Genomic DNA, 27184 nt, shown 5'->3' with positions numbered 1-27184 from the left:
GTCAATCCGACAGCCGTTTTTCTCTCTTTAGATTAATGCCGGCTCGGGATCTAGACAGGGTAAGAGGAAATGTGAAAGTCAAAGGTTTAGCCCGGAGCCGGTTCAAATCTGATGCTGAACAAGAGAAAGACAAGGAAAAGGATAACCAGACTAGCCTAGCAAGTGAGCTATTTTACCCTAAAAGAAATTCACAAAGACGCCCCCTCTCTCACACCTTTTTCTCCACCTCCACTGAAAAACCCTTGTTCTTTCTATCTGTCTAGATTCTGCTGTTTTTATTCGACTTCTGCTGGTTCTGTGCCAATGTTGGGGACCCTACTAAGGAGTCCAGCAATGTTATTCACCAGCATATGTTTTGGACTCTGGTGTCCCAACCTGGCTTCTTAACTAACTTCACCAGCAAGACTTCATTAATCAACCATCTTTATCAAAACGACCATGCGGATTGACCAGCTTCACCAGCTAATTTGTTCATGGTTATTCAACCAGAGTTTACTGGCTAGACAAGCACTAAATCAGCACTATCCAGCATGTAAAGCTGTTCTGTGCAGCAGGGGAGTAACTAACTAAAAGTACCTTAATAATAGGGACCCAATAATTCACTCAAAGATTAAAGTTCTCTCATCATTTACTCGCCATCCCAGATGTGCATGACTGTCTTTCTTCTGCTGAACACAAAGATTTTTAGAAGAATTTCTCAGCTCTCTTGGTCCAAGTAAATGCAGTGCAAGTAAATGGTGGCCAGAACTTTTAAGGTCCAAAAAGCATATATAGGCAGCATAAAAGTAATCCACACGTCTACAGTGGTTAAATCCAAATTTATGTCCAAAAACTTGCTCTTTGGAATGAAAATGCCCCCATAAATCCAAAATAATTAAAAGTAGTTGATATATTAAGGTGATTTCTGCTTTGGTTGTATTGGGTAAACTGTGAATATACCAGTTCAAATGCTGTTTAATGCCATCGTCTTTACTAATATACTCTTTGTTTGTGCTAATTGTTTTTATAGCTTAAAGTGTAGCCTAACTACTTTCTTTATTTTATTATAAGAAAAAAAGTGGCTTCACTGTAGTTAAACTTCTTTAAATTCTGATTAGTTTGTAGTTTGGAAAGCTACAGTTTCAAAGTAGCTTCCTCGACAATTATCTGTGTCAGCTCAAAAGCTATTCAGACTAAAACACAATATCTGAGCAGAAAAACCACAGATTTACGAGAAAACATTTCAGAGTAATATCTCTCTGGGCTGCACTTCAGGAAAAAGTGTACCCATTAAATAAAATAAATAAATCAATCATGATGTGCTTGACGACAGTTATCAAATTATCGTCAGATCACCACACCCTCACAGGAAGAATGTTTGCTAAGCTTCTGTCATAATGTGCTTTTAATAAGTGTAGCTGACTCATATCAGAGAGGATTAGAGGAGATTGGTAAAATTGGGGCAAATGGAAACTTATGTTTGAATCAGAAAACAAATGTTCTGTATTTCTTAGTATAGTGAATGGCTTAAACACTAGCTTACTGTAGCACTTTACAGGGTGCCCCCCCTACAGGGTGCCCCCTCCCCCCACCCCGTTTGCTAATATCTTAAAAATCCATAATTGCATTTGCATGATTTGTGGCATACTTCTATGACTTTCTGTAAACAACTAAATGATATCACTGTGACGTAATCGTGTGCAACACGAATAAATTGGTACATCATTTGGCCTTCCCCAAAAAATAAAATGGGGGACTCATGGTGAAAGTTTTATGCTCCTCCAAAAAACGCTTATGCTCCTCGTAATAACTTTTATGTTCCTCCAAAAACGCTTTTATGCTCCTCGCAATAAGTTTTATGCTCCTCCAAAAAAAGTTTTACGTTCCTCGCAATAACTTTTATGTTCCTCGCAATACGCTTTTATGCTCCTCACATACGCTTTATGCTCCTCCAAAAAAGTTTTACGTTCCTCCAAAAAAAGTTTTACGTTCCTCGCAATAAGTTTTATGCTCCTCCAAATAAGTTTTATGCTCCTCCAAATAAGTTTTATGCTCCTCGAATCATTTTTATGCTCCTCCAAAAAGTTTTGGGTTCCTCAATAATTTTAGCGTTCCTCTAATATGTTTTATGCTCCTCTAATAAGTTTTATGCTCCTCCAAAAAGTTTTGGGTTCCTCGCAATAATTTTTATGCTCCTCCAAAAAGTTTTATGCTCCTCGTAATAAGTTTTATGCTCCTCCAAAAAAAGTTTTACGTTCCTCGCAATAAGTTTTATGCTCCTCCAAATAAGTTTTATGCTCCTCATAATCATTTTTATGCTCCTCCAAAAAGTTTTGGGTTCCTCACAATAATTTTAGCGTTCCTCGTAATAAGTTTTATGCTCCTCCAAAAAAAGTTTTACGTTCCTCTCAATAAGTTTTATGCTCCTCATAATAAGTTTTATGCTCCTCACAATAAGTTTTATGCTCCTCCAAATAAGTTTTATGCTCCTCGTAATCATTTTTATGCTCCTCCAAAAAAGTTTTGGGTTCCTCACAATAATTTTAGCGTTCCTCACAATAAGTTTTGCGTTCCCTCCAAAAAAGTTTTGCGTTCCCTCGCAATAAGTTTTGCGTTCCCTCACAATAAGTTTTGCGTTCCTCACAATAGATTTACAATGGTTTTATTATAGTAACCATGTTTTAACCATGGTATTTTTAGTAAAACTATAGTAACTAATGTTTTATTATTATTTCTTGAAATGAACATAAACCAAGATTAATACATGCTGTAAAAGTATTATTCATTGTTGGTTCATGTTATCTCATGTCAACTAATATTAACAAATGTAACCTTATTTTAAAGTGTTACCACAATATGACTATAGTCAAACCATAGTTAAACTATGGTATTTGCATTGTAAAACAATAATACTCTCAAAATTATGATTTTTATTTCTATAGTTTGCGTTTTCCTGTATTATCACTATGGTTTCACTACAAATAACATGGTTACTGTAGTAAAACCATTATAAAACTTTTGCGAGGCCACACAAAACTATTTAAGAAAAGAAAGTCTTGCCTTTTCCTCTAAGGGGCTCCATACAAAAAAGAAGTTTGCTGCCATTGAAAACTTAGCTAAACGATTTACTTATTTATATATATATAGCAAGTATTGTTAATTGTTGCTCACGATGGCATCACGGGGACGTCATTTTGTTGTTGCTGACGTCAATGAACCATGTTCCGAGTGTCACAACAGTACATCACTGTTTGCGTACACCATACAAGTGAATGGGTCAAGCCATAAACACCTACCTGTCGAGAAATTGACAGGTCAAATATATTTTCAAAATGTTCTCTTATAAAACAGCAATTTTATCATATTAATCTCCACATATAGTTCATTCCAAAAAGGTTGTTTAGTGTAAAACATATTGAAGATGAGTGGACAGGTAGTCAATTCATCAAGTTATGAGCTGTTTCCTCACAAAAGCAGTTTATTTAGCACACTGAAGCATCTCCTCAATAGACATCCATTAAGGAAACAGCATTTAAAATGTCTATCACTGCCATGTTGCTGATCCTTTGTAGAAGGTCTCATTCTCAGAAATGTGGTAGGTCATCATGGTAATCCATGCATACAGAAATGTCACAAACTGCACAGATACCATAGAAATCATAAGAGTAGTATGCTAATATGCTATTCCAAACATAGCCTATGTCATCTGGTTGAGGTGTGAGTATCTTCTGTGGATGTGTATGCATGTCATTTTCTATATCCTCTATTTCTTTTGTTTTATAGATATTGATGAGTGCAGCATTAATCGGGGCAGCTGTAAATTTGGATGTGTGAACACTCTGGGCAGTTACGAGTGTACCTGTCCTCCAGGCTACAAACTGCACTGGAATAAGAAGGACTGTATCGGTATGTGGACAGCACTGCCACCTTGAGGCCATTCAGACACTACTTTAAATGAACTGAAAACTCATGGTTCAAAGTTGCACCCTGTGGACAAAAGATGCAATCAAGCGCTTTTGTGATTCCCACGTAAGGGTGAATCTCACTGATTTGACTATAGGCCACATTTGGACCCCTGTACAGTGCAGAGAGTAAGCTGTAAGCTAGTGTTAAAGCTATTCACTAAAACATTTGTTCTCTGATTCAAAGATAAAGAAATATAAGAAAAATAAGTCATATTATTTTGCACGAAGAAAATTAAAGGCTATTTTTAAGTCCAAACATTTTTTGCCCAAATTTGAGTCATTTTCAGGATGATTCTCATTACTGTAATGCAGTTGTTGTTGTTGTTTTTTTACTGCATTTAAGTAATAAAAATGACTTTAATACAATGATTGTTTTTTTTAATTATTATTATTTAAATCAGCTTAAAGGCAGTACATTGTTTTCTGCTAATAAAGTGTGTATTTCACTAATACAGAGCTTTTGAAGTGTGCGTCCAGTCTTGTAGCACCCAAAGCCACCCTCACCTGTAACAAGATGGGGAAAAAAGAGAGCTGCTCTCTCACCTGTGCATCTAAAGCACATTACCTGGCAGGTAACTCTAACGACATGGATCATAGGTTTGTATTCAACTCTAACGTCTTATGATTCATTTTCACCGTCTGTTCCACAGAATCAGACAGCAGCTATTCCGTTAGTTGTGGAATACCCATCCTACGAGGCAAATCCCAGGCCAAAATAAACACAAGCAGCATCCAGAGCTGCATAGGTAAGATGAGAAGTATTTCCTAATACCTTCCCCACCTCAAGAGCAAAAGCTCGCAGCTAACACAACTGGCATTTGATGAGACGTTTCTTTTGAACAGCTGTAGCTGATGATTCCGAGAAACGTCGAGACAGACACATCACAGATGTGCAATTACGAGATCACTTGATGCGCTTGGAAAATCTGAAACTTATTTACCATGCCTGATGTTTGTTTCATGTCATTTAACAAATTCGGATTGCTGTCACGGAGCAGTATATTCTCAAACTGTTGTTCCTCATAAGTATTCAGAGTGAGTGTTACTCTAACATGAATGCTCAAAGAAAACAAACAGGGCCTCGTTTCCCAAAAGCATCGTAACTTAAGTAGTACTTGAAAATGAGTTATCGTACAGAGCTAAAAGCATCGTAAGGACATATACTTATGCAGACACCTGCAGGACAGTCGCAAAATTACACCTAATACAAATAAATACTTAGAGCAACAGTTTAATATAGCTACAAGGCTAATAATAACATTACCGTTATCACTTTTGGGAGTATAGAGCAGACCTCCCTTTGATTGGCGAATGTCCCTAAATTGCAGCTTCCACACGTCTACTTATTTTGCGTTCTGAAATAACAAGAAAAAACAATTGTGTGATGAATTAGGTTTTGCATTTAACCCTTTAAGCTCTGAAGATGTCTTTAAAGATTTCCTGTTTCAGTGCCCAAAATTAAAGGCTTATAACTCGACAAAAAACAAACAAACAAAAAAACAATGAGGGTCAAGTGTTTGTTATCATCGTAAAGAAAACTTTTTAAAATGTTTAATGATATAGATTATGATACATTCTGATACTCTCAGCCTAAGAAACTGCTGCAAAGTCACACTAAAAATGTAGGCAAAAATGTGCTTTTTTCTGATTTGGCATTATATATATATATCTCATATCTCTGGGTGTAAATAAGGTTGCTCTGAAAAGACCTTTTGTTTTGTTCCTAATCACGTCAACTTTATCTGAGAACAATTTTGTGTTGATATGACAAAGCAATCAAAAGTTATAGCCTTACAAACTTAATTTATCATAGTGTCCAAAAACATCTCCATGTGTCCAAAAGCCAATCCAAACAAATAAAACATAATAATTGTACATAAGAACTAATTACACATGTAAACACAACAATGACTAAAGGTTTGCACAGCATAGAGACATGATTTAAGTCATGAGATTTCACAGAATGAGTTTCATTCAGTGTCATTTGAGTCATCATTGAGTCTGTGTCTTGTATTTGGCGCCATCTCCTGGTGGTCACATGTAACATTGTGCTTCATGTGGATTATCTAATGATCTATGCATCCGATTATCTCGTGCATGGACTCGTTTGAAAGAGAATCACCTCCTCTAAATAATGTTATGTAATATTTTATTTTCTGTTTATGTTTCGTGAAGTTATTATCGCATACGCACCATATAAGCAACAGTTTTGCATGCATTGGGAAGTCGAGCTTCTAAGCTTTCAAACGAAACCTATTTTGTGTGGGTCGAGACTGTAGTTATTAATTTATTGACGATTATGTTTTTTTTCTCACGGGCCCGTCGGCAGGCACATCTAAGCTTAAAGGGTTAGGAAAATATATGCGAATATTTCCAGCGAGGTAATTTATAAACGTTTATAAAGTTACACACAAATATAATGAAGTGACATTGACGAGCACCTCTACGGTCACATTTCAGCAATTCATGGATTTGGACAGCAACTCTTTTAAGTAGCACTTAAAGTGCGTCCTTGCGCATTCATGTTAAGTATAGTCAAAATAATGAACGTTCGCAAAATGGAAGGAAACGCTCTTAACCGCTAAGGTCAATCGTTATCAGGAAATGAGGCTCAGGGCAGTTGTTTGGCTAAAAATTATTACCGTTTTCTAAATGGTTTCCTAAACACTCCCCCAGTCTAGCACCGGTCAGACCAAAAGACAGGCCTTGCCCAAACTCGCACCATTTAAGCCAGTTTTGCGGTGTTAGGCTGGTTTGGATGCTCAGACAAACAGCAATGTTTTTATAGTGCCACATTGTCACAAATGTTCAACTTAGGAATTACTTCTTCATAGTTACCTTAGCATATTAAGCCGAGATAGGAAACAGCATTGTAACATTGAATAAAAGTTTTTAATTAGGGCTTTATATGAATGTGTTTGGTTTTGCCAACACCTCCTTGTTTGGTTGTAGAGACTCAGACTCCTCCAGTGAAGCAGACGGCGTCCTTCCGGATCAAGAATGCCAAATGCCACCTGCACCCGAAGCTTAAGGGGAGGGCAGAGGACAACGGCAGACAGATCGGGCCAGGTCAGAGGTCATAGGGGCCAGGAAATGAAGGGTACCATATCATTTTGATGGTCCCTGTTATGGAATAAGGCCATAGAGAGAACCGTTTGTTCAGGGAGTTCCAGTTTTTGTTTAGCTGCACTGATGAAGGTGATAGCTAATGTAATTCATAAATAAGGTGTCATGTTGGACAGTGTCACTCAAATCACAAATATGTATTAAACCGAAGTCTAAATGCCCTCTTTGTCTGATTAATGACTTGATATGCAGGCGGCCAACTATGCAACAACTGCCTGGTCACGTTTGTTAACCTGAAGTGTGACTCGTCTAAGAAAGCCAAAGGTCGTCGAGCACGTAACCCGTCAAGCAAAGAGGTCACGCGCATCACTCTGGAGCTGGAAGCCGAGGTCAAGCCATCGGACACCACCGGTGAGTCTGATGACCTGTGTCTAAAGGAAACATCTCTACTGTCTAAACAAGTAGTCTGTCACGGAATCCTGCATAATTAGGCTGATTCAGTGTCATGTCCACAAGACTGATGCATTTCTTAACCTCGTGCGACCCCGTGTCCACATGCGAGGGCATTGTATTTTAGCTTTAAATTGCATTTAAACCAACTGATCTCAGTTCAGGAGACTCTGTGTTTACAGTAAAGGGTTAAACTTTGATGCACAGAGTCATGTGTCAAAACAACATGGCACCGATCACAGCTGAGCTTGTCTTGGGTTGAAATACCAACAAAACGACATCTGGTAAGAAACCTAAATACGTTTTTACATTAAAACCTGTTTGAGTCAAAAGATTAAAGTCTCTGGTTTCATCCGATATGCCATTTTTTAAATTTGGCTGATTTATTACAAAACGACACACTGTTAATGTGACCATGAACATAGACTGTATGCTCAGTTTTAGTTAATGCACAATGAATATAGGATATTTTATCGTATTGAGAATCAATGGATGCACCCAAAAATCAAAAAAATTTTGCTTTCAGATGATGTACACGGAGTTTGGATGAAAATAAGGTGCATTTCAAACTGTTCTAAGACCAGTGAAAACAATCTGGCTTTCCATAGCTTGGCATCACTTCATATTTCACAACGTAGTCCCAATGTCCACATATGTGTACATACATTTTTAAGAGTACTATTTGCTCTAGAAAAAAAAAAAAAGTTTTGCTTGTTTATTAGGTGCTATTAGTTACAAATCAAAAAGGGAAAGGTAAAAAAAGCAGTCACGCTCAGGGTTCAGGAGGATAAGGAAAGTTGACAAAAGCTGTGCAAGAAGTTACATATAGATCAACATTTAAAACATGTGCCGACTGAATCCAAGAATGTGCAGCCTGCCATAGGGTAACTGACAGAAATTCAAGAAATGGTCTGCACTTCTATAGCGCCTTTTTAATCTTAGCGTTACTCAAAGCAATTTACACTGCATCTCATTCACCCATTCACACACCAATGACAGCAGAGCTGCCATGCAAGGTGCTAGCCTGCCATTGGGAGCAACTTGGGGTTCAGTGTCTTACCCAAGGACACTTTGGCATGTGGAGTCATGTGGGCCAGGAATTGAACCACCAACCCTGCGATTAGTGGCCGACCCGCTCAACCACCTGAGCCACTGAGTCTTTAACCTTTATTGCACAAAACTAGCTCAACAGATTATGTTGTATAATATGCATAATAACAGAAGACAATTTGAAATCAGACAGAACTGATAGTGGATTTGTTACACAGGCGCCAGGCGGTGCTTTCATAATTGTAGGGGATAAATGTAAAGATGCAACTTTTTGGTGAAAGATACCGTCCTGAAAGTCCAGCAGCACACGAAGGCACTCTCTAAGGCACTATAGCACTCTGTCTGCCTGCTAAAATCTTCTGCAAGAAGATGCATCTCTTAAGCCATTCCATTAAAAGCACCACTATCTGACTTGTCAACCATCCCGACCCATCCCTACTACCAGTGCTGTTTTTCATGCCTTAGTTGGCCGAAAGTCATGAGATTCATCTTGTTCTCCTTCCAGGGAACTGTAACATGATGTGTCAAAGGCAGCGCATGGAGCAGCAGATGAAGTCGTACATCAAAGCCCTGAAGAAATCCATTAACCAGGAGCGTTTCCTGATACGTGTAGCTGGACTAGAGTATGAGGTCGCGCAGAAGCTCTCCCAGTCTGCACTGAGGCAAGAGAACTGCGGACCGGGCCGAGAGAAAGACAGCGGCCGCTGTGGTAAGAACAGAAGAGTGAGTGGGGCCAGTTATTCATGAGTAAAACCCCCTTCTTCACTACAGCTGCTATTAAAGAGATAGTTCCCCAAAAATTAAAATTCTCTCATCATCCCAGATGAGTATGACTTTATTTGTTCTGAGAACACAAAGATTTTTAGAAGAATATCTTGACTCGGTTGGTCCATACAATGCAAGTGTATGGTGACCAAACTTTTTAAGATCCATAAGGCCTCATAAAGGTAACCCAGAAGACTCCAGTCGTTTAATTAATATCTTCTGAAGTGATCTAATTGGGTTTGGGTGAGAACAGACCAAAATGTAACTCCTTTTTCATTATAAATCTTGACAGTCTCTTTGGCGATCATGATTTCAAGCTCGATTACTCTTCCTAGCGCCATCTAACGCTCTGTGCATGCAGGAAGTGTAATCGAGCTTGAAATGTTGATTGTGCCTATAGATTGTAATGGCAAGATGTACATAAAAAAAAAAATCATTTTGGTCTGTTCTCCCCCAAAATCATTTGGATCGCATCAGAAGACATGGATTTATCCACTGGAGTCTTATGGATTACTTTTAAGATGCTTTTTGGAGCTTTAAGGTTTTGGTCACCATTCACATGCACTATATGGACCTACAGAGCTGAGATATTCTTCTAAAAATCTTTGCTTGTGTTCTGCAGAACAAAGAAAGTCATACACATCTGGGTTGGCATGAAGGGGAGTAAATGATGATTTCATTGTTGGGTGAACCATCCATTTGACCTGATGTAAAAGTGCTGTATTATAGAAGCAAGTAGTAACAGAGAAGAATAAACAACAGTATTTACCAGAAATGGAAACTTGAGTCTGGACTGCAAAAAATGTAATAGAGAAAAGTAGTCCTAAGTAGTGGAATATGTGATCATCCTCGATAGTGCTCTCACTCCAATGTTTACCCATCACTCTGTCACCAAAATATTTTCTATGTACATTATAATCCTGATTTCGCAGCACCACAATGAGAAAAAGAAACGCCACGAGAACCACTCAGCCAGACGACCAAGACTCAAGACTTGTCCTCGACAGGAACTTTGATGAAGTTGATAAATGATAAAGTTATCTTAACTAGTTTTCAAAATATGTACGATAAGGCTTGGACTGAAATCCAATCTTTTTCCATTTGCTAGCAAGTTGTTACAGGGCAACAAACCAAAGCAAAGTCTAAAAATTATTCAAACTTTTCAGGTCTGGCTACAAATGAGATCAGCTCAAAACTACAAGGCCTCGAGTTAAAACTTAAGAAAACTTCAACTGTATTTGTCAAATACAGTAAAGATCCAGACCTCAGAATATCAGTCCCCTCACTGCTGCCCCCTGCTGGCTATTTTCTCTTAGTCAGATGTTTGCCTGGATCATACTACCATGGTGAGCAGGAGCGCTGTGTCCAGTGCCCACCTGGAACATTCCAGGAACGTGAAGGTCAGCTGGCCTGTGACCTTTGCCCTGGTGGAGACCGCCATGGCTCATCAGGGGCCCGCAACATCACGTCATGTGCAGGTAACTAGACTTAATCCGTCTTCTACTCGTATATGGATGTACATAATGGATGTCCTAAACTAAACTTGTCTTTTACCATTTTTGCAAACACAAGGAAAACATCTTGAAGCCTCATTTATGTTATTACAGTAGTTTACAGTAATGGCCTTAAACCTCAATAAATCTGTTTTTATATTAGCGTCACTTGCAAAGGCAAGCATTAGTACATTTTTCAAGGTAAAACTATTATTATATATAAATATAAATATATATATATATATTTTAATCAAATTTAAAACAAAATTCACTGCAAATTGCAATCTGTAATGACATAAAAGCACTGAACATAACATAAAACACGTAGATCGACACACACAGCGGTCGCGTGTGTCTCTCTCGCTCTCCCGAACTAGCATCTCCGGCTCCCCTTTATCTCTCTCTCCAGCTGAGTAGTTGACTCAGCACCGGCCGTGCACCCTCATGGCCCGGCCAAGCCCTCCTCTTCGTCATCACACTCCTTCCCCGCACGATTCAGACCGGGCGCCATCTGGCCTACTCCCCCACATCTTTGGAGGGGAGACGCTGCCATTCTGCCTGCCGATGGCCCACCCCGCCTCCTGGGAACGTGGGGAGGAAAAGGGGAGAGGGAAAGGGTGAGCAGGAGAGGCACAGACACAGAGAGAGGAGAGAGAGAGAAAAACTTGCTCGCCTTGTCCTCAGCCACTCCTCCGTCCCCTGGCGGATGGCAGCAATTTCTTAGACTCCCGGCAGTCGGCAGCAACACCATCCCCCAGCGGACGGCCGCGGCTCCTCCCCTGGCTGAAGGCAGCGGCGAGGACTCATGCCTCCTCCCTCCCGGGTTTAATGACTGTTAAAAGAACTGAACATAACATAAAACCCATAGACACACACATACAGTGGCCACGTGTGTCTCTCTCGAACTGGCGTCTCTGGCTCCCCTTTATCTCTCTCTCTCTCCCGCTAATTATTTGACTCAGTGCCGGGCGTGCACCCTCAAGGCTCGGCTAAGCCCTCCTCCTCATCACACTAGTTAAATACTTACGGTTTAGAACTGAGGGGTGAAACATTATTTTCACATACTTTTGAAATTTGGTTTCTTTCTCTTTATAGGTCAGTGTTCACCCGGGTATTTCTCCGGTGACGGGTTTAAGCCCTGTCAGCCATGCCCCCTTGGTTCGTACCAGCCTGACCCAGGACGAACTCTCTGTTTCCCATGTGGAGGGGGGCTCGGTACCAAAAGAGAGGGTGCCAGCTCCTTTAATGACTGTGAGGTCAAAGGTCAGACATTTTAGACACTCTACAATACAATACACACATCAAGCTAGACAGTAGACATACAAAATAAAAAATCATGGTGTTTGGTGTAAAACATGATTTACATTTTGTATGTCCTTGTACCTCCATTTCACGTAATTGACTTAGTGTGTTTATATTTGAATTTGAAAAGAAATGGCAGAAATGGTCCATAAATGGCATAGCATCATTTGTTTGCATGCCATGAAATTAACAAATATTTTAAGTGTGGCCTAAGTGTCCAAATACTTTTTGGGGCCACTGACAGATGTTCCAAAGGGTTGATCAGACCACCAAAACTATACAAATGAGGCCTTCAATGTGCTAAAATATGGCACATGTGATCCATCTATAAGCGTCAATGCACAGTGCTGTGTGTGAAAGCTTTATTGTGTTAAAACCAACCGATGTAATCTCTGTGTGTGCAGTTTTGTGTTCTCCAGGTCATTATTATAACACCTCAGTTCATCGTTGTATCCGTTGCCCTCATGGAACCTACCAGGCTGAGTTCAGACAGAACTACTGCATTTCCTGTCCTGGAAACACCACCACAGACTTTGATGGGGCCATCAGTGTCTCTCAGTGCAAGAGTGAGTCCATTCTGTCTTTCTTTTGCATCCTCTATAACTGTACAAAGCCTGTCCAGGGTTAGAATCTGGAAGAAAAGCCAACAGCAGATCAACTAAGGGCATTTTGAGGAGAGTTGGTCAGAGAAACTATGTGTCTGTCAAAGCCTTATGAAGGATAAATATCTACATTTACCTAGGTACAGTCAGGAAAAATCACAAGTTGTTTTAAAATCTCTGATTTGTTGAGTCAAACACACAGTCCTCCAAATATCCAAAGCAAATTTGTCATAACTGTTCTTTGTGGTTTGTCTCTGGGTGTTTGTGTAGATCGAGAATGTGGGGGTGAAATCGGAGAGTTCATCGGATACATCGAGTCACCTAACTATCCGGGAAACTATCCAGCCAATATTGAATGTGTCTGGACCATCAACCCTCCACACAAACGCAAGATTCTGATCGTTGTCCCGGAGATCTTTCTCCCATCTGAGGATGAGTGCGGAGATGTGCTAGTGATGAGGAAGAACTGTGAGCATTTGAGCATTTCTATCAAGTGTCAAAAAAAATATTTTGCGTATTTCCAGTATTCACTTACCGGGCTGTCTGTAGTCTCTTCATATTAGTAGTGATGGTTTGCTTTAGAAAGTTGTTTAGCATTTATTTGGACACTTGGGTTTTCTCGCCCAGGGTCAGCGACCTCGATCACCACCTATGAGACATGTCAAACGTACGAGAGACCGATAGCTTTCACTGCTCGATCGAGACGCCTCTGGATCAACTTCAAATCCAATGATGTAAACAGCGCTCGAGGGTTCCAGATTCCCTATGTGACATATGATGGTATAGTCTCAAGAGAAGCCCTAGTCTAAATTTAAATGTATTGTATAGTTGGTGGATTTCTGCTGTCCATGCTTGTCATTAAGTTCTTCGGCAGTGTCGCTAAAATTTATTCTCTTATTTGTAGAGGACTATGAGCAGCTGGTTGAAGACATTGTAAGAGATGGAAGACTTTATGCATCTGAAAACCATCAAGAAATACTCAAGGTGAGTTTTGATTTACAGTAGCAGTAATGGCTAATAATGAGACACATTTGGAAGCGTGGGAGGCGGCAACCCAATTTTAAGGCCCTATCATTTCCGTAATAGCGAAAACATGGATGGTATCATGGAATCCAGTCATTAAAACAGAATTCATAATAATAATTCCTTACATTTATATAGCACTTTTCTAGGCACTCAAAGCGCTTTACATTGTATAGGGGGAATCTCCTCAACTTCCACCAGTGTGCAGCATCCACCTGGATGATGCGACGGCAGCCATAGTGCGCCAGAATACCCACCACACGCCAGCTATTGATCTAGAGGAGAGTAGAGTGATGTAGCCAGGGCTGGACTGGGAAGAGACATTAGCCCGGGATTTTAGATAGCAACTGGCCTAAAAGTTGTAGAGGGGGTGGGGGTTTGCTGGCCTTTTCTGCATATCGTGGCGCCGTTTTGTGGTTCGTTCTGCATAACGTGGCGGCTCATTTTAGCTTACCCATTCGGCCTGTTTCGCAGCTGACCCACCAGCCCGCTCAGTTCTCCCAATGGCCAGTCCACCCCTGATCGGCCCCCTGGGAAAATGCCCGGTATGCCAGATTACCAGTCCAGCCCTGGATGGAGCCAGTTCAGGGATGGGGATTATTAGGAGGCCATGACATATAAGGACCAATGGGGGGAATTTGGCCAGGACACTGAGGTACACCCCTACTCTTTACTAGAAGTAAAGTTTTAATGATAACAGAGAGTCAGGACCTCAGTTTAACATCTCATCCGGAAAGATGGTGCTTTTTTACAGTATAGTGTCCCTGTCACTATACTGGGGCATTAGGACCCACACTAACCACAGGGTGAGCACCCCCTGCTGGCCTCCCTAATACCACTTCCAGCAGCAAACTTAGTTTTCCCCAGGAGGTGTCCCATCCAGGTACTGGCCAGGCTCAGCCCTGCTTAGCTTTAGTGGGCAACCGGACAAGAATCACATTTTGGGGTTTTGATTGTGCTGTGAGAATTTGTACAGAAGCTCTTAATTTGAATAAAAATAATGCAATGGTAAGTTGAAAAGTAATTGTCCTTTTCTAATTTTATTAAAATTATATGAATTAATTTGATATGGTATTTGATATGGTATTAAAGCCCTACAATTTAATACCCATTAAAGGTGCACTCAGTAACTTCTGTCATCTTGGACACTAGCCAAGTTTCCATCCACCTTTCACGCTATTTTGTTATCGACAATGTGAAAATGCAAAAAAAAGAAAATTGCGACATTTGCCGCCTTCTGCCCGTTTTCATTCAAATGGCCTTTTATCGTTAAAAATGGTGTGCGTGATGACGTCATGCCTAAAAAAAAACACTTTTTTGCATAAGTTTTTGTTTAGCACAAAATAAATCTAAATAATTCGAATCCCAGATGTCCCTAATTTGTTTCCTCTGAAGTTTGGATAAAATGGGGAGAGTATTGAGACAATTCATTGAAATGAGTCATCTTACTCTCATTTGAATTATCAAATAAAACCAAACAAAAGAGGAGGAATTGCAATCAAAATGGAGCAGTTGCCCTTCTGATAGGACTGTAATATTGGTCCTGATGTTGCACCTATCGCAGGTTGCCACCGGTTCCGACCCGAAAGCGAATTGTCATGGCAACCTGCCAGCAAAAGTAGTGGGGGAAACTTTCTGTCACAGTACAAGGACCATCAATCGATGTGTATATGCGGTGAGCACAGCTATTAAAGAAAAATTAATTATGCGGCTCTATATGCCGTAAAGATCAATCCATAATCACGTACAGTAAACTGGCTCGTCATGATTAACACATGCTAAAGATTGGGGCAGATATGGGTCATGTGACACTACATTTTTGCGTTAATGCCAAAAAGTGTTTCCAAACCATTTTTTCCGCAACATTTGATGGATCAACATAGAGTTTATGCGCTTGATTTAAATGGAAAAATATTATGTCGACATTTGTGACATTTTAGCGATAATGTGCGTTTCAATCAGCTTTATTTTAATGCGCTAAAAAGTTTTTCACAAAAAAATCCTTGGATGGAAACGTAGTTACTGACACCTAGTGGCTTGGATGCAGCATCATTCAAAATCAATAGTTTTTAGTTACAGATGCCATTGTAGAAATGGATTTCTATGAAATGCAGCAATGATTAATTTAATCCAAGAGCAAATGTGTCCAATATCAAGGCGGTTACTGAGATTAAGCCAGTAGTATTTGGCTGGTCATGTGATTCTAACATGGCAGCCCCCATGAGGAGACCCTCTCCATGTAGAATAAAACAGCTTAACAGGTTACTGTTATGACTGATAGGAGTCGTCTTCTCATGTGATTGCTCATGATTGTATACCTATGTTTCAAAATGACTATTCATTTCTTTAGAAGTTAAACTTCTTGAATGAGGAAAAAAATTACTGAGTGAACTTTTAAAGGGTCCTCAAAGGTTTAAAAGTTCCAATTCACAAGTTCAGCTCTCTCGGGAGCGCATGTGACATTATGTCGATTACAGAAAATTGTTTGAAGTCAGGGCTATGTGAAGACCTTATTTTTGGTAAAGAATAAATGCGTACCATTTGAAGCCTATACTCATTCCATTCCTTGTCTCCTTTCTGTTTCTCATCAGGATAAAAAACTCATTAAAACTCTTTTCGACGTGCTGGCTCACCCTAACAATTACTACAAGTACTCCACTCGGGACTCCACGGAGATGCTTCCACGTTCCTTCATACGTCTCATCCACAGCAAAGTCTCTGCCTTCCTGCGTCCATACAAATAGCCCAAAAGCATAGTCCACCTCCACACACCTTCAGTCACCTGGCCTCGAGTCAACAGGATCCTACACACATTTAAAGGAAATATGCACACACACAACCACACTTAATGACATCACACTATGCAGATTTCAAATGTTTCACTTGTCCTTTTTCTTTTTTATACTTGTCGGTTATCTGTGAGGGGGGAAAAGCTGTGTAGTCTAATGTAACGCAGTGGTTTCAAACCAAACACCAGCTTGACTAAAGTGTTTCTCGCTGTTAGACCTCTCTATCCACGTCGGCCACAACTCTGTGCCGTCGATGTTTTTGTTCAGTTTGCACGCTTAGTCCGTAGAGGCATCTTCGTAGAGTAAAACAACGTTTTGGGTGGTCCTACATCCCAGTTTAAGTTTAAACACCCGTCTTGTTTTTCACGGAGATGATTTGAGTTAAAGAGCGTGTTGTACAGACAAAAGAAAGTTGTAGCATGTAAAAGAAATTATATATTTGTTGAACTGGAGCTAGCTGTGACTGTGCTTTAAAAATAGTGTTTTTCCCCCCCAGGTTCCAGCTCTTAAAAACTCCAGTTGTTCTCAAACTAAACGTACAATCTTTTGTATATCTGTACTCTTAGTGTGCTCTCTGTAAGACCTAATTCATATCAAGCATTTCACAATGTTAAAGCATTATATTTGAGCTCCTAGAGCTTACACGTAATCTCTAATGGTCGTGCTGTTACTGTAAAACAGTAGTATTTTGTCTGATCAGATTGTATTATTGTCAATTGCATATTCGTCTGTTTCCTAATATTCAAGTTAATTTAAAAAGGCGTAAAAGATGTGCATTATGAAAAAGGCTTGGGTGATGGAAAGGTTGGTTGGTATTTTAAAAACAGTGGACTGTTAATACTCTGTTCTGTGAGAGACCAAAACAGAAATGGGTTTTTTTTGCAGGACATGCAATTGCTGCTTCTTCAGAAACGTCACTTTAAGCCTTTCGGTTTTGCCTAATGCGATTCTAGAAATGTCCTCCCCTACGAAAAAGAGCAATCGAGGGGCCGAACGCTTTCACAGGTTGGAAGTAATGTTTTCATAATGCAGATATGAATCACTGATAAACGCAAACCACAGGTTGACACGGATGGACGTGATTGAAAAACCAAACAGCATGTCTACACATTTCAGTCCTGACCAGGACGAAACAACAGTGTTTTGCACATCACTTTAACCATCCAGAGGAGCAGCGTTCAGTCTACAGGTGTTAAGTTTCACTGGACCTCAGTGATATTTGCTTGTAGGTGCCTGAAGTACAAAGTCTGTGGATGTCGACTTTTATGAGTGTTTCCTGTATTAATTATGAACCCATTAGTATCCCTTATGAATATGTTTTTAAGTCACAAACTAGAGCCCTTTACATAATGTGTTGCACCGTGTCCTAACCAGGTGCAACACGATGAAGCGGCAAGCGATAAAATCTCTTCCATGTCAACCAGCCGCGACCACAACAAAAGGCTGATTGTCATGCCATGCAGCAGTTTTACTTTTGGTGTGAACGGATAAATAACTTGTCGCTTTGCACCTTGTTAGGACATGGTCTTATGTAGCAAAGACTATGACTTTGAGAAGGTCAAACCATACCCAGTTTTGATCTGTAAACGTTTGTAAACAGAAAAGGACCGCTCACTGGATGGTCATAATGGTAGTTTGTTGTTGTCTTTTTTGTATATTGTAAATATTAAATAAACGTAGACTAATTGGAGTCTGAGAGATAAATCAAGACATAAGACCTTGTATTTAGAAACATGCCTCTGTAACCCCCCCCATCCCGCCCTTTCAAAGCCTGATGCTGTCAAAAAGAGGCTGGGATCAAATTTGAACAACAAGGCCAAAATATACAAAATATACTCCATGCATGTGTGCAAACGCAAAGGCTTGGACGACCCGTTGCAAGCACACATTCCCATTGTACATACTTAACGTGTGTTTTTTGCGATACTCAATGCAGTAACAAACCTCAATATTCAAGGCAGCCATTGAGTTTCTGCACCAATAAAATGGAGGAAGTGTTATTCAGAGAGATTGCTATAAACATGCTGACGTAAAAGGAATATTACAGGTTCAAAACAAGTTAAGCTCAATCGACAGCATTTGCGGCATAAAGTTGATTACCACAAAAAAATATATATATTTTGAAAAATATTGCCAAATTGCGGTTACAGTGAGGCACTTACAATGGAAGTGAGTGGAGACCATTTTTGGAGGGTTTAAAGGCAGAAATGTGAAGCTTATAATTACATGAACTCTTCTGTTAAAACTTATTATTATTATTATTTGAGCTGTAAAGTTGTTTATATCATCGTTTTTGCGGGATTACGGGGTTTACGGTGTTACGGTCACATTGTCATGGCAATGAAGTTGTAAAATTAAATATAACTTTACACAAAAATGCTATTAAGCGATTTAATCACACTAAAATGCATTCTTGTGGATGCACTTTTGTAATAGATTGGCCCCATTCACTTCTATTGTAAGTGCCTCACTGTAACCCAGATATTTGCATTTATTAAGAAAAGGAGGGACTAGTCCAAGTACATTTTTGTGGTCATCAACATTATGCAATAAATGCTGTTGAATGCACTTAACCGGAAAACTTGCTCAGCAGGATTCGCTTTAAACCATTTCTGCACAGTGACAAAAGCTGACCTGAAAGAAAAAAACTGACCGTAGAAAAAGAGAGTTTACGTTAATGCCCAGTTGCGAATTTGCGTTGTGTTATGAACTGCGGTTTGACGTTTCAAATGGCAACCAAACATGAATTTGAGCATGCATAGCTTGAAGCGTTTGTCTTCACACACTTGCGTTGAGTATGTTTCAGGCCTATTTCTGTGCAAGTAAAAAAAATTATATTTTTGGAGTTCATTGTTCAAAGCTGGCTCCAGATGTGATCCGACCATGCTGATCGAACTTTTGACCCAAACTTACTTCCAAAGACTGTCCACCACCCCAATGGCCATTAACGTACAAGCACACAGATGATCAGGAGCGGTTCTAGCTTGTATGGCACCCTGGGTGAAACCCGCTTCAGCACACCCCCAAAGGGGGGGAGGGGGGGGTTGCGGTTGTGGTATGTGGTGATGATTTTAAATGAGATGGCTGGTGGAGTTCAAGGCCCCCCGGGGCACCTCGTGCTGCCACCGACAAGATGCCCATGTCGCCCATGCCTAAATTCGCCACTGCAGACGATCCCACCCCGGTTTCGTTTTTTTGAAGTGCAGTGACAAACAGAAAATCTAACCAACAATGCTTAATCGTTTTAGGTATTATGTACATTTTTGAATCTATAACAAGTGTCGCAAATATAAATGTTGAACTCTAAATATGATCATATACAGTAGAAAGTAAAAGAAAAACAACACAACTTGGGTTGACCCAATAACAAGTATAGTACTGTCAATATAGTCCCATTTACAGAAACTAAAGTTCTTTTGAGTCACTGTGTATCACTAAACATGTCAAGTACTCTGTTGCAGCACTGTTGGATAGAAGTCTCTGTAAAAGGATGGGTCATATGCGAAGTAGCCATAAGTGCCATGAAATAAAAAATTAATGGCAAAGTAGTCAACATTGTCTTTTGAATGTTCAATAAAGGAAATGCAGATTATTAGTTACTCTAACTTGTCATTAGCGGTCTGTGACTGCTGCTTTATTTTTATAATTTCCTTTGCGCAACCAAAATTTTCCAATTTTCAAGCAACTTTAAAATACATTGTATCAAATCACATTCCAGTTTCTATTTTTATTTTTATGTTGTTGTTTTTATTTTCTGTTTTTTCTGTGTTTTATTTTCCCCATTTTTCAATAATGTTTTTTTTATGTATTAAAGTTTTGGAGGAAAAGAAATGACATTGCCACAATGATTCATGGGATGGTATTTGCACTTGATGTCTGGATTTTGTATTGTCTTTTTAAATGAAAGAAATTGGTGTTCTTAAAGGTGTCGTGTTTCTTAATTTATACAGATAAAAGTTATCATTTTCAGATCAAAGGAAAAGACAGATGAAAAAGATGCATTATTTTCTGAGAGATAAATGAATGAGTTGGGTTCAATACAAGTTCAGCTCAACAGACAGCATTTGTGGCAAAAGCAGAAATGTGAAGATTATAATTATAGATCTGCAGTTACATTAATTCTACTGATAAACACGCTGTATTATTTGAGCTGTAAAGTTGTTTAAATTGAAATTTACAGCGTTACGTCATGGCAATCACGTTGTAAATTTATATAGGCTAAAACTTTACACAGATAAGGTTAGTAAGCAATTTTATCAAACTTAAATCATGTTAACATGCATGTTGTTTACATCTTGTGGCTATACTTTTGAAATGTTTTAACATTTCCATCATAACTGCCTCACCGTTACCCAGATTTTAGCTTTTCTTTTAAAGAAAAGGAGGGACAAGACGAAAATACTTTTTGTTGTAATCAACATTATGCAACAAATGCTGTCGATTGAGCTTAACTTGTATTGAACCCAAAATATTCCTTTAATTCGATTTTTGGCTTTATTTATATTTATTTAACTTAAATGACAATATTTATATGGTTGAAGTCAGAGGTTTACATACATTTAGGTTGAAGTCATTAAAACTCATTTTTGAACCACTCCACAGATTTCATATTAGCAAATTTTAGTTTTGGTAAGTCGTTTAGGACATCAACTTTGTGCATGACATGAGTCATTTATCAATTGTTTACAGACCGATTGTTTCACTTTTAACTGATTATATCACAATTCCAGTGGATCAGAAGTTTACATACACTAAGCTGACTGTGCCTTTAAGCAGCTTGGAAAATTCCAGAAAATTATGTCAAGCCTTTAGACAATTAACCAATTAGCTTCTGATAGGATCATTGGCTAATTGGAGTCAATTGGATGTGTACCTGTGGATGTACTTTAAGGCCTACCTTGACATCACTGGAAAATCAAAAGAGCCAAAAAAATCAGCCAAGACCTCAGAAAAAAGATTGTGGACCTCCACAAGTCTGTTTCATCCTTGGGAGCAATTTCCAAATGCCTGAAGGTACCATGTTCATCTGTCCAAACAATAGTACGCAAGTATAAACACTATGGGACCACGTAGCCATCATACCGCTCAGGAAGGAGACTCATTCTGTCTCTTAGAGATGAACGTAGTTTGGTGCAAAAAGTGCAAATCAATCCCAGAACAACAGCAAAGGACCTTGTGAAGATCCTGGAGGAAACAGGTAAACGAGTATCTATATCCACAGTAAAACGAGTCATATATTGATATAACCTGAAAGGCTGCTTAGCAAGGAAGAAACCACTGCTCCAAAACCGGGGACAAAGATCTTAATTATTTGGAGAAATGTCCTCTGATCTAATGAAACAAAAATTAAACTGTTTGGCCATAATGACCATCGTTATGTTTGGAGGAAAAAGGGTGAGGCTTACAACCTGAAGAACACCATCCCAACCGTGAAGCATAGGGGTGGCAGCATCATGTTTTACATAGACAATATCCAAATACATTTCAACTCAATTTCCGTTAGGATCATTACTTTATTTTAAGAATCTGAAATGTCAGAATAATAGTAAGAAAATAATTTATTTCAGCTTTTATTTCTTTCATCACATTCCCAGTGGGTCAGAAGTTTACATACACTTTGTTAGTATTTGGTAGCATTGCCTTTAACCTTTTTAACTTGGGTCAAACATTTTGGGTTGCCTTCCAGAAGCTTCTCACAATAAGTATTTAGTAGCCTATTAAATATATGTAGTGTCGTCTTCCTAAATCCTAAGCTTAGATGAATTGAGAAATGACAAACTGATCTAGGATCAGCTGCATTTGTAAACTTCAATTGAAGACAGAATACTAATCAGGTTTTCCATTCCCTTTATAACACATAGCAGTGGCTTTATCACCGAATGAAGGTCCATCTTGGATCTAAACGTTGTAACGCTACCACGTAAAGTGGTGCCCCGACTCGTGCCTCTCGATTTCTATCCCAGCTCCATTTGAACACGAAGGGTGATTCCTATCAGCCTCATTACCTCGCCGCATAGCTCGTTTAGGGCGCGATCCATTCGGCGATTCTGTTTGTCTACTTTATCATGAATATCAGAAGCGTTCTCCATACAAAATGGCATCTGGAGCACGATTTATCCCATTTGCAACACAGGGGCAATCCTGCAATGGCGAACTCCTTTCAGTCGACCAATAATCTTTTCAAACCAACGCAGACATTTTAACGTGAGCTCGCTACAGAGCAGAACACGTTCTGACCATTACACAGCACATTGCAATTTTACACAGCCTCTGTCCAAGCAGACACAAGCCGTCACATGTTTAACATGTTTCTGACACTTAACCTAGTAAACAATAATGTTCAGGTGTCCACAGATGCTATGTTTTCCACGTAACCATGTTTTCTATTAGCTCAACATATCCCTGAGCAGCACAAAAATGCTGCCCATGTGCCACAACTGTGGCATCTTTCCAGCAATGCAACAAACCCAACTCCACTGTAAACACCCCTTTTGGGAGGTATTTGTGCTCCGTTCAAGCCTCAAGCCCTTCGCCAAGGAAAGCGAGCCACAAATGTTTACACTAGCCTCTAAGCAGGATTAAATTAACTTGCAAACTACTGAAACAGATTTGTATCAAAATATCAGACTTTAAATGTAGGCTACTGTAACAAGTAGCTGGATAACTTCAGTAGCTTTATAAAGCAAATGTATGATCAAACAGTGATTTTTGTGCAAGGGCAGGGTTTTTTGTTTTGTTTTTATTATTATTATAAAGCCATACTGAAGTGTTTGGTAGTGATCTTATTTAAAAACGAATGCTTTATTTATCTGTGTCAGTGACTTGTTCCACACCTGTGGTGCCAAATAGAGTGATGGCAAATGGAGCGAGTCCATCGTACAAGCCCAAAGACACTGTGAACTTCATGTGGGAGGCTGTGGCTCATTTGGTAGAGCGGGTCGGCCACTAATCGCAGGGTCGGTGGTTTGAATCCCAGCCCACACGACTCCACATGCTGAAGTGTCCTTGGGCAAGACACTGAACACAAAGTTGCTCCCAATAGCAGGCTAGCACCTTACATAGCAGCTCTGCCGCCATTGGTGTGTGAATGGGTGAATGAGATGCAGTGTAACGCTTTGAATACCGTTAAGGCTTAAAAAGGCACTATATCAGTGCAGACCATTTACCATGTGCATGGAGGGCTTTGTTATGACTGGCCCACCAAATGTCACATGTGGATTAGATGGCCAGTGGCAGGCCTTGCCTCATTGTCATTGGCTCTTCATTGTATTCCATGTTTTTCTTGATCCTCTGTGCCTCATCTTGTCATTAAATGATCAAGCTTGCTTATTTGGCATCATTCTTAACTAATCGAACCTTTCTGGATATTGTGTTCCAATGGATCATCCAAAATGAGTCCAGGGTTCCCACAGATCCTTAGTGCTAATGTCTTACATTTTGGGAAACTGAATTTATAAATCTTAAATGATAAGAGTCTTAACTTTAATATAAATATGTCTTAAATTTGGGGGTGGAAAGACAGGAATCTTGATGACTTAATGTGATTATCAAACTTAAAGAACACTGTGTGTGCTACGTCCTTAGGTGAAACTGTGGCACGGTTGTTTTAAAGCATGTGGGGCGAGTGATTACAGCAGTTGCAGAGTAGTTCAAGCATAAAGTACTTCTGGATATTCATTCAATTTGGACTTTGTCTGGCCCTCCCCATCACAGGAACGAATACTAACACTTAATAGGCGACCAATTTTAGAATGATTGGCACAATCCAATATCCGTTGACCTCTTTGTATTTTATATAATGGTACATAATGTGATTAACATGTAGTAAGTGTAACATGTAGTAAGTGTAACGGGAGCCAGCTGGTAGATAGCTGTGCACTAGAGGCTGTAGCCTTTAGCCTCCTTGTTAGAGCAACCACCTCCCACACCAGAGACCTAGGATCGAGTCCCGTACGGAGCGGGTAGAACAAGAGCGTCACATTGGTGCCATGACCCGGATGGGAGTGAGGTTTAGGGGGTGAGTGTAACGGGAGCCAGCTGGTAGATAGCTGTGCAGTGTGTAAACCTCACTCTCCTGACCTCAAGAGGTGCACTAGCGACTGACGCGAGAGGCTGTACCCTTTAGCCTCCTTGTTGGAGAAACCGCCTCCCACGCCGGAGACCTAGGTTCGAGTCCCGTACGGAGCGGGTAGAACAAGAGCATCACATAAGCATGTCGCAAGTATTTTAAACTTAGATATACTACACTGATTTGCTGCGGCATTAAGGCCATGTTGAATGTGAGTCCCTGCCGGTTAAATGAAATAAACTAGTTTTCAGGGGAAAAGAACTATAAGGGTCAATTACCTGCTACCACAGACTTAAATTTCAGTCCTTTTCTCACTCAAAGCTATAGTGTATGGCTTTTAGAAGAGGTTTTTGGAGCTTGAGTAGAGCTGCATAAAGATTCCTCAAATTCAAAATTTGTGTTCGACAGTAATTGTACAGGTCTGGAATTGCATAAAGGTGTGATAAAACAAATAACATCCCTTAACATTTACATTTTAAACTCGTAGCCTACCAAAATTAGGCTAATTCGTTTTTGTATCCAACTGGTAGAAAACATTGAGGTTGGGGAGAGGTACGGTGAGAGAGTGGGCCAAATTTTCTAGAAAATAAAATATTGAAAGGGATCAAGTGACTTGGTATAAAGTTTTAAATTGGCTCACCATCTATATAAAAGTAACATGGCAGCATGTGGTGAGAAGACCACTGACCTTGAGGTAGGCTAGTTGTTCATAACTTTCATCATGAGGTTTTCTTGGGGAAATCCAAACTGTAAATTATTTTTCCCCTCATTAGTAATGTTTTAGTTGGTTTTCATGCCCAAAAACAGTTGAGCAAGGGTGGGGGTTCGTTTTCAAGGCCAACATTTGTTTAGAGGTAGGGGGTTCATTTTCATTGTTGATGGGTTTTTTCGGTAATCCATCCCTGAACATGACACGCATTCACTGAATCAACGTTTAAGAGGCATATTTTTAGAAAACAATTGATTGAACAGTGCAGCACCAATAGATCAATCCAGCCTGTTCTAAATGGAATTCACCATGTAAAAGATGCTTAACATATTAAACCAGTCAGGACATTGTTGAAAACAATTAACAGGTAGACTTAGCCAAATCTACAAGAGGAAAAATACGCACTGAAAAGTTGTGCCTATTTCAAGATGCACAGTCCTACATTAGCCATTGATCTAATATGACAGCTGTTCAGTAAAGAACGTTAACCAATAACGGTTATCATGTAAAAAAAAAAATATTTACAACCTGTTAAGCAGTCGGCACCTCGTTGAAAATAGTAATTTTCTTGGCTACTCAAAGCATACATTTTTGGATGAGCAAAATGAACACGTTGTGGCAGGGCGGAGGGCGGAGGGCAGGGTCGTGATCCTACACACCCGGTCCCATATTAGGCTAATCAAGCCTCCCGAGAGGGATAAAGGTTGACTGCAGAGGATCGTGCGGGAGAGAGAGATAGTTCACGGACATGTCCGTCATGTGTGTTTGTGTCCTTGTTTTAAGTTTCTCATTAAAATATTATTTATATCGTCAAGCCGGTTCTCGCCCCCTCCTTTCCATTGATCCCTTTACACACGTCGACAGGGTGAAAGCTGGGACATGACTCGCCTGAGGCAGCTATCCTGCACTTGAAACAATAACATCAATAACATCCATTGGTGGTGGTGGCGTAGTGGCTAAAGCACAGGGCTGTTAATCAGAGGGTTGCTGGTTGCTGGTTCTAACCCCACGGCTACCACCATTGTGTCCTTGAGCAAGGCACTTAACTCCAGGTTGTTCCAGGGGGATTGTCCCTGTAATAATTGCACTGTAAGTCGCTTTGGATAAAAGCGTCTGCCGAATGCATAAATGTAAATCCATGAAAATATCCATAGGGACTTTCAAACGTTTGGAAATCCGATTCCCGCACCACCACCGAAGTGATTACTATGAGTTTGCTTGTCTACTGAGAGAAAATTTTCCTGCGTGCCTCGAATACGAGCGGGAAGAAGCGCGCTCAGCATGAGGTGAAATTAAACTTAGTATCTGCTCCAGATATCCTCTTTTTAAATAACATTTGTATTATTAATTCTGTTCAAAATATGTAACATTAATATAGTAATTTAAGCACAGCCTGTGTAAACAAAATTCCAGTGTCGACTAGCAGCATCAAAACCGTCTAGTCGACTAGTCTCCCACATCCCAAGGGCACATATTGTTAATTTTGTGGTAATATTTGTTTCTAATTGATTGATACTTTGGGCATTCTGTTAGGAAGTGCAGCTCTGTCTCAATCACTCCCAGGTTGCATTGAGAGCAGGATCTGTCTGCGGCGGCCCATCTCTATAGCCAGACTGTGCTCACCGAGTCGGTACATCGTCAGTGCTTTTCTGTCAGTCATTTTAGTCTGATAGTTTGCCACGGTGTACTCTTGATTTAGTGCCAAAAAACATTCCAATTTGTGTTTTTTAATGTATTTTTCCTTTGTGGATAATTTGGTTAGGCTGAATGTTTGTGAGCATGCGGTTATTCTGAGACTGGCCGATCTCCTCGGGTGTTAGTTCAGTCAGTCTCAGGACAAGCTGGCATAGGGGACTCTTCACTGGTATGTGATGCCACATGTGACGACAGGAGAACACATACTGCGCTGCCAGCTGAATACAC

The 27184-nt window shown here is 39.9% G+C and overlaps 1 protein-coding gene across 3 annotated transcripts in view; it reads left to right on the top strand.

The window, feature by feature from the left end:
* LOC127619112 (signal peptide, CUB and EGF-like domain-containing protein 3) overlaps positions 1-20394 on the top strand; it is a 127367-nt gene extending 106973 nt beyond the window's left edge. For all 3 annotated transcript variants that reach the window (XM_052091868.1, XM_052091872.1, XM_052091867.1), the window contains 13 exons: positions 3763-3885; positions 4400-4516; positions 4595-4690; positions 6897-7013; positions 7263-7421; positions 9016-9219; positions 10592-10753; positions 11864-12031; positions 12475-12636; positions 12943-13140; positions 13300-13452; positions 13577-13656; positions 16287-20394. In XM_052091868.1, the coding sequence (XP_051947828.1) occupies positions 3763-3885; positions 4400-4516; positions 4595-4690; positions 6897-7013; positions 7263-7421; positions 9016-9219; positions 10592-10753; positions 11864-12031; positions 12475-12636; positions 12943-13140; positions 13300-13452; positions 13577-13656; positions 16287-16439 (1892 nt within the window). In that variant the 3' untranslated portion in view covers positions 16440-20394. The remainder of the gene's footprint in view (positions 1-3762; positions 3886-4399; positions 4517-4594; positions 4691-6896; positions 7014-7262; positions 7422-9015; positions 9220-10591; positions 10754-11863; positions 12032-12474; positions 12637-12942; positions 13141-13299; positions 13453-13576; positions 13657-16286) is intronic.
* The last annotated feature ends 6790 nt before the right edge of the window (positions 20395-27184 follow it).

This window comes from Xyrauchen texanus, chromosome 25, assembly GCF_025860055.1.
Source record: "Xyrauchen texanus isolate HMW12.3.18 chromosome 25, RBS_HiC_50CHRs, whole genome shotgun sequence".
Lineage (NCBI taxonomy): Eukaryota > Metazoa > Chordata > Actinopteri > Cypriniformes > Catostomidae > Xyrauchen > Xyrauchen texanus.
This window is presented reverse-complemented; position numbering and strand designations above follow the sequence as displayed.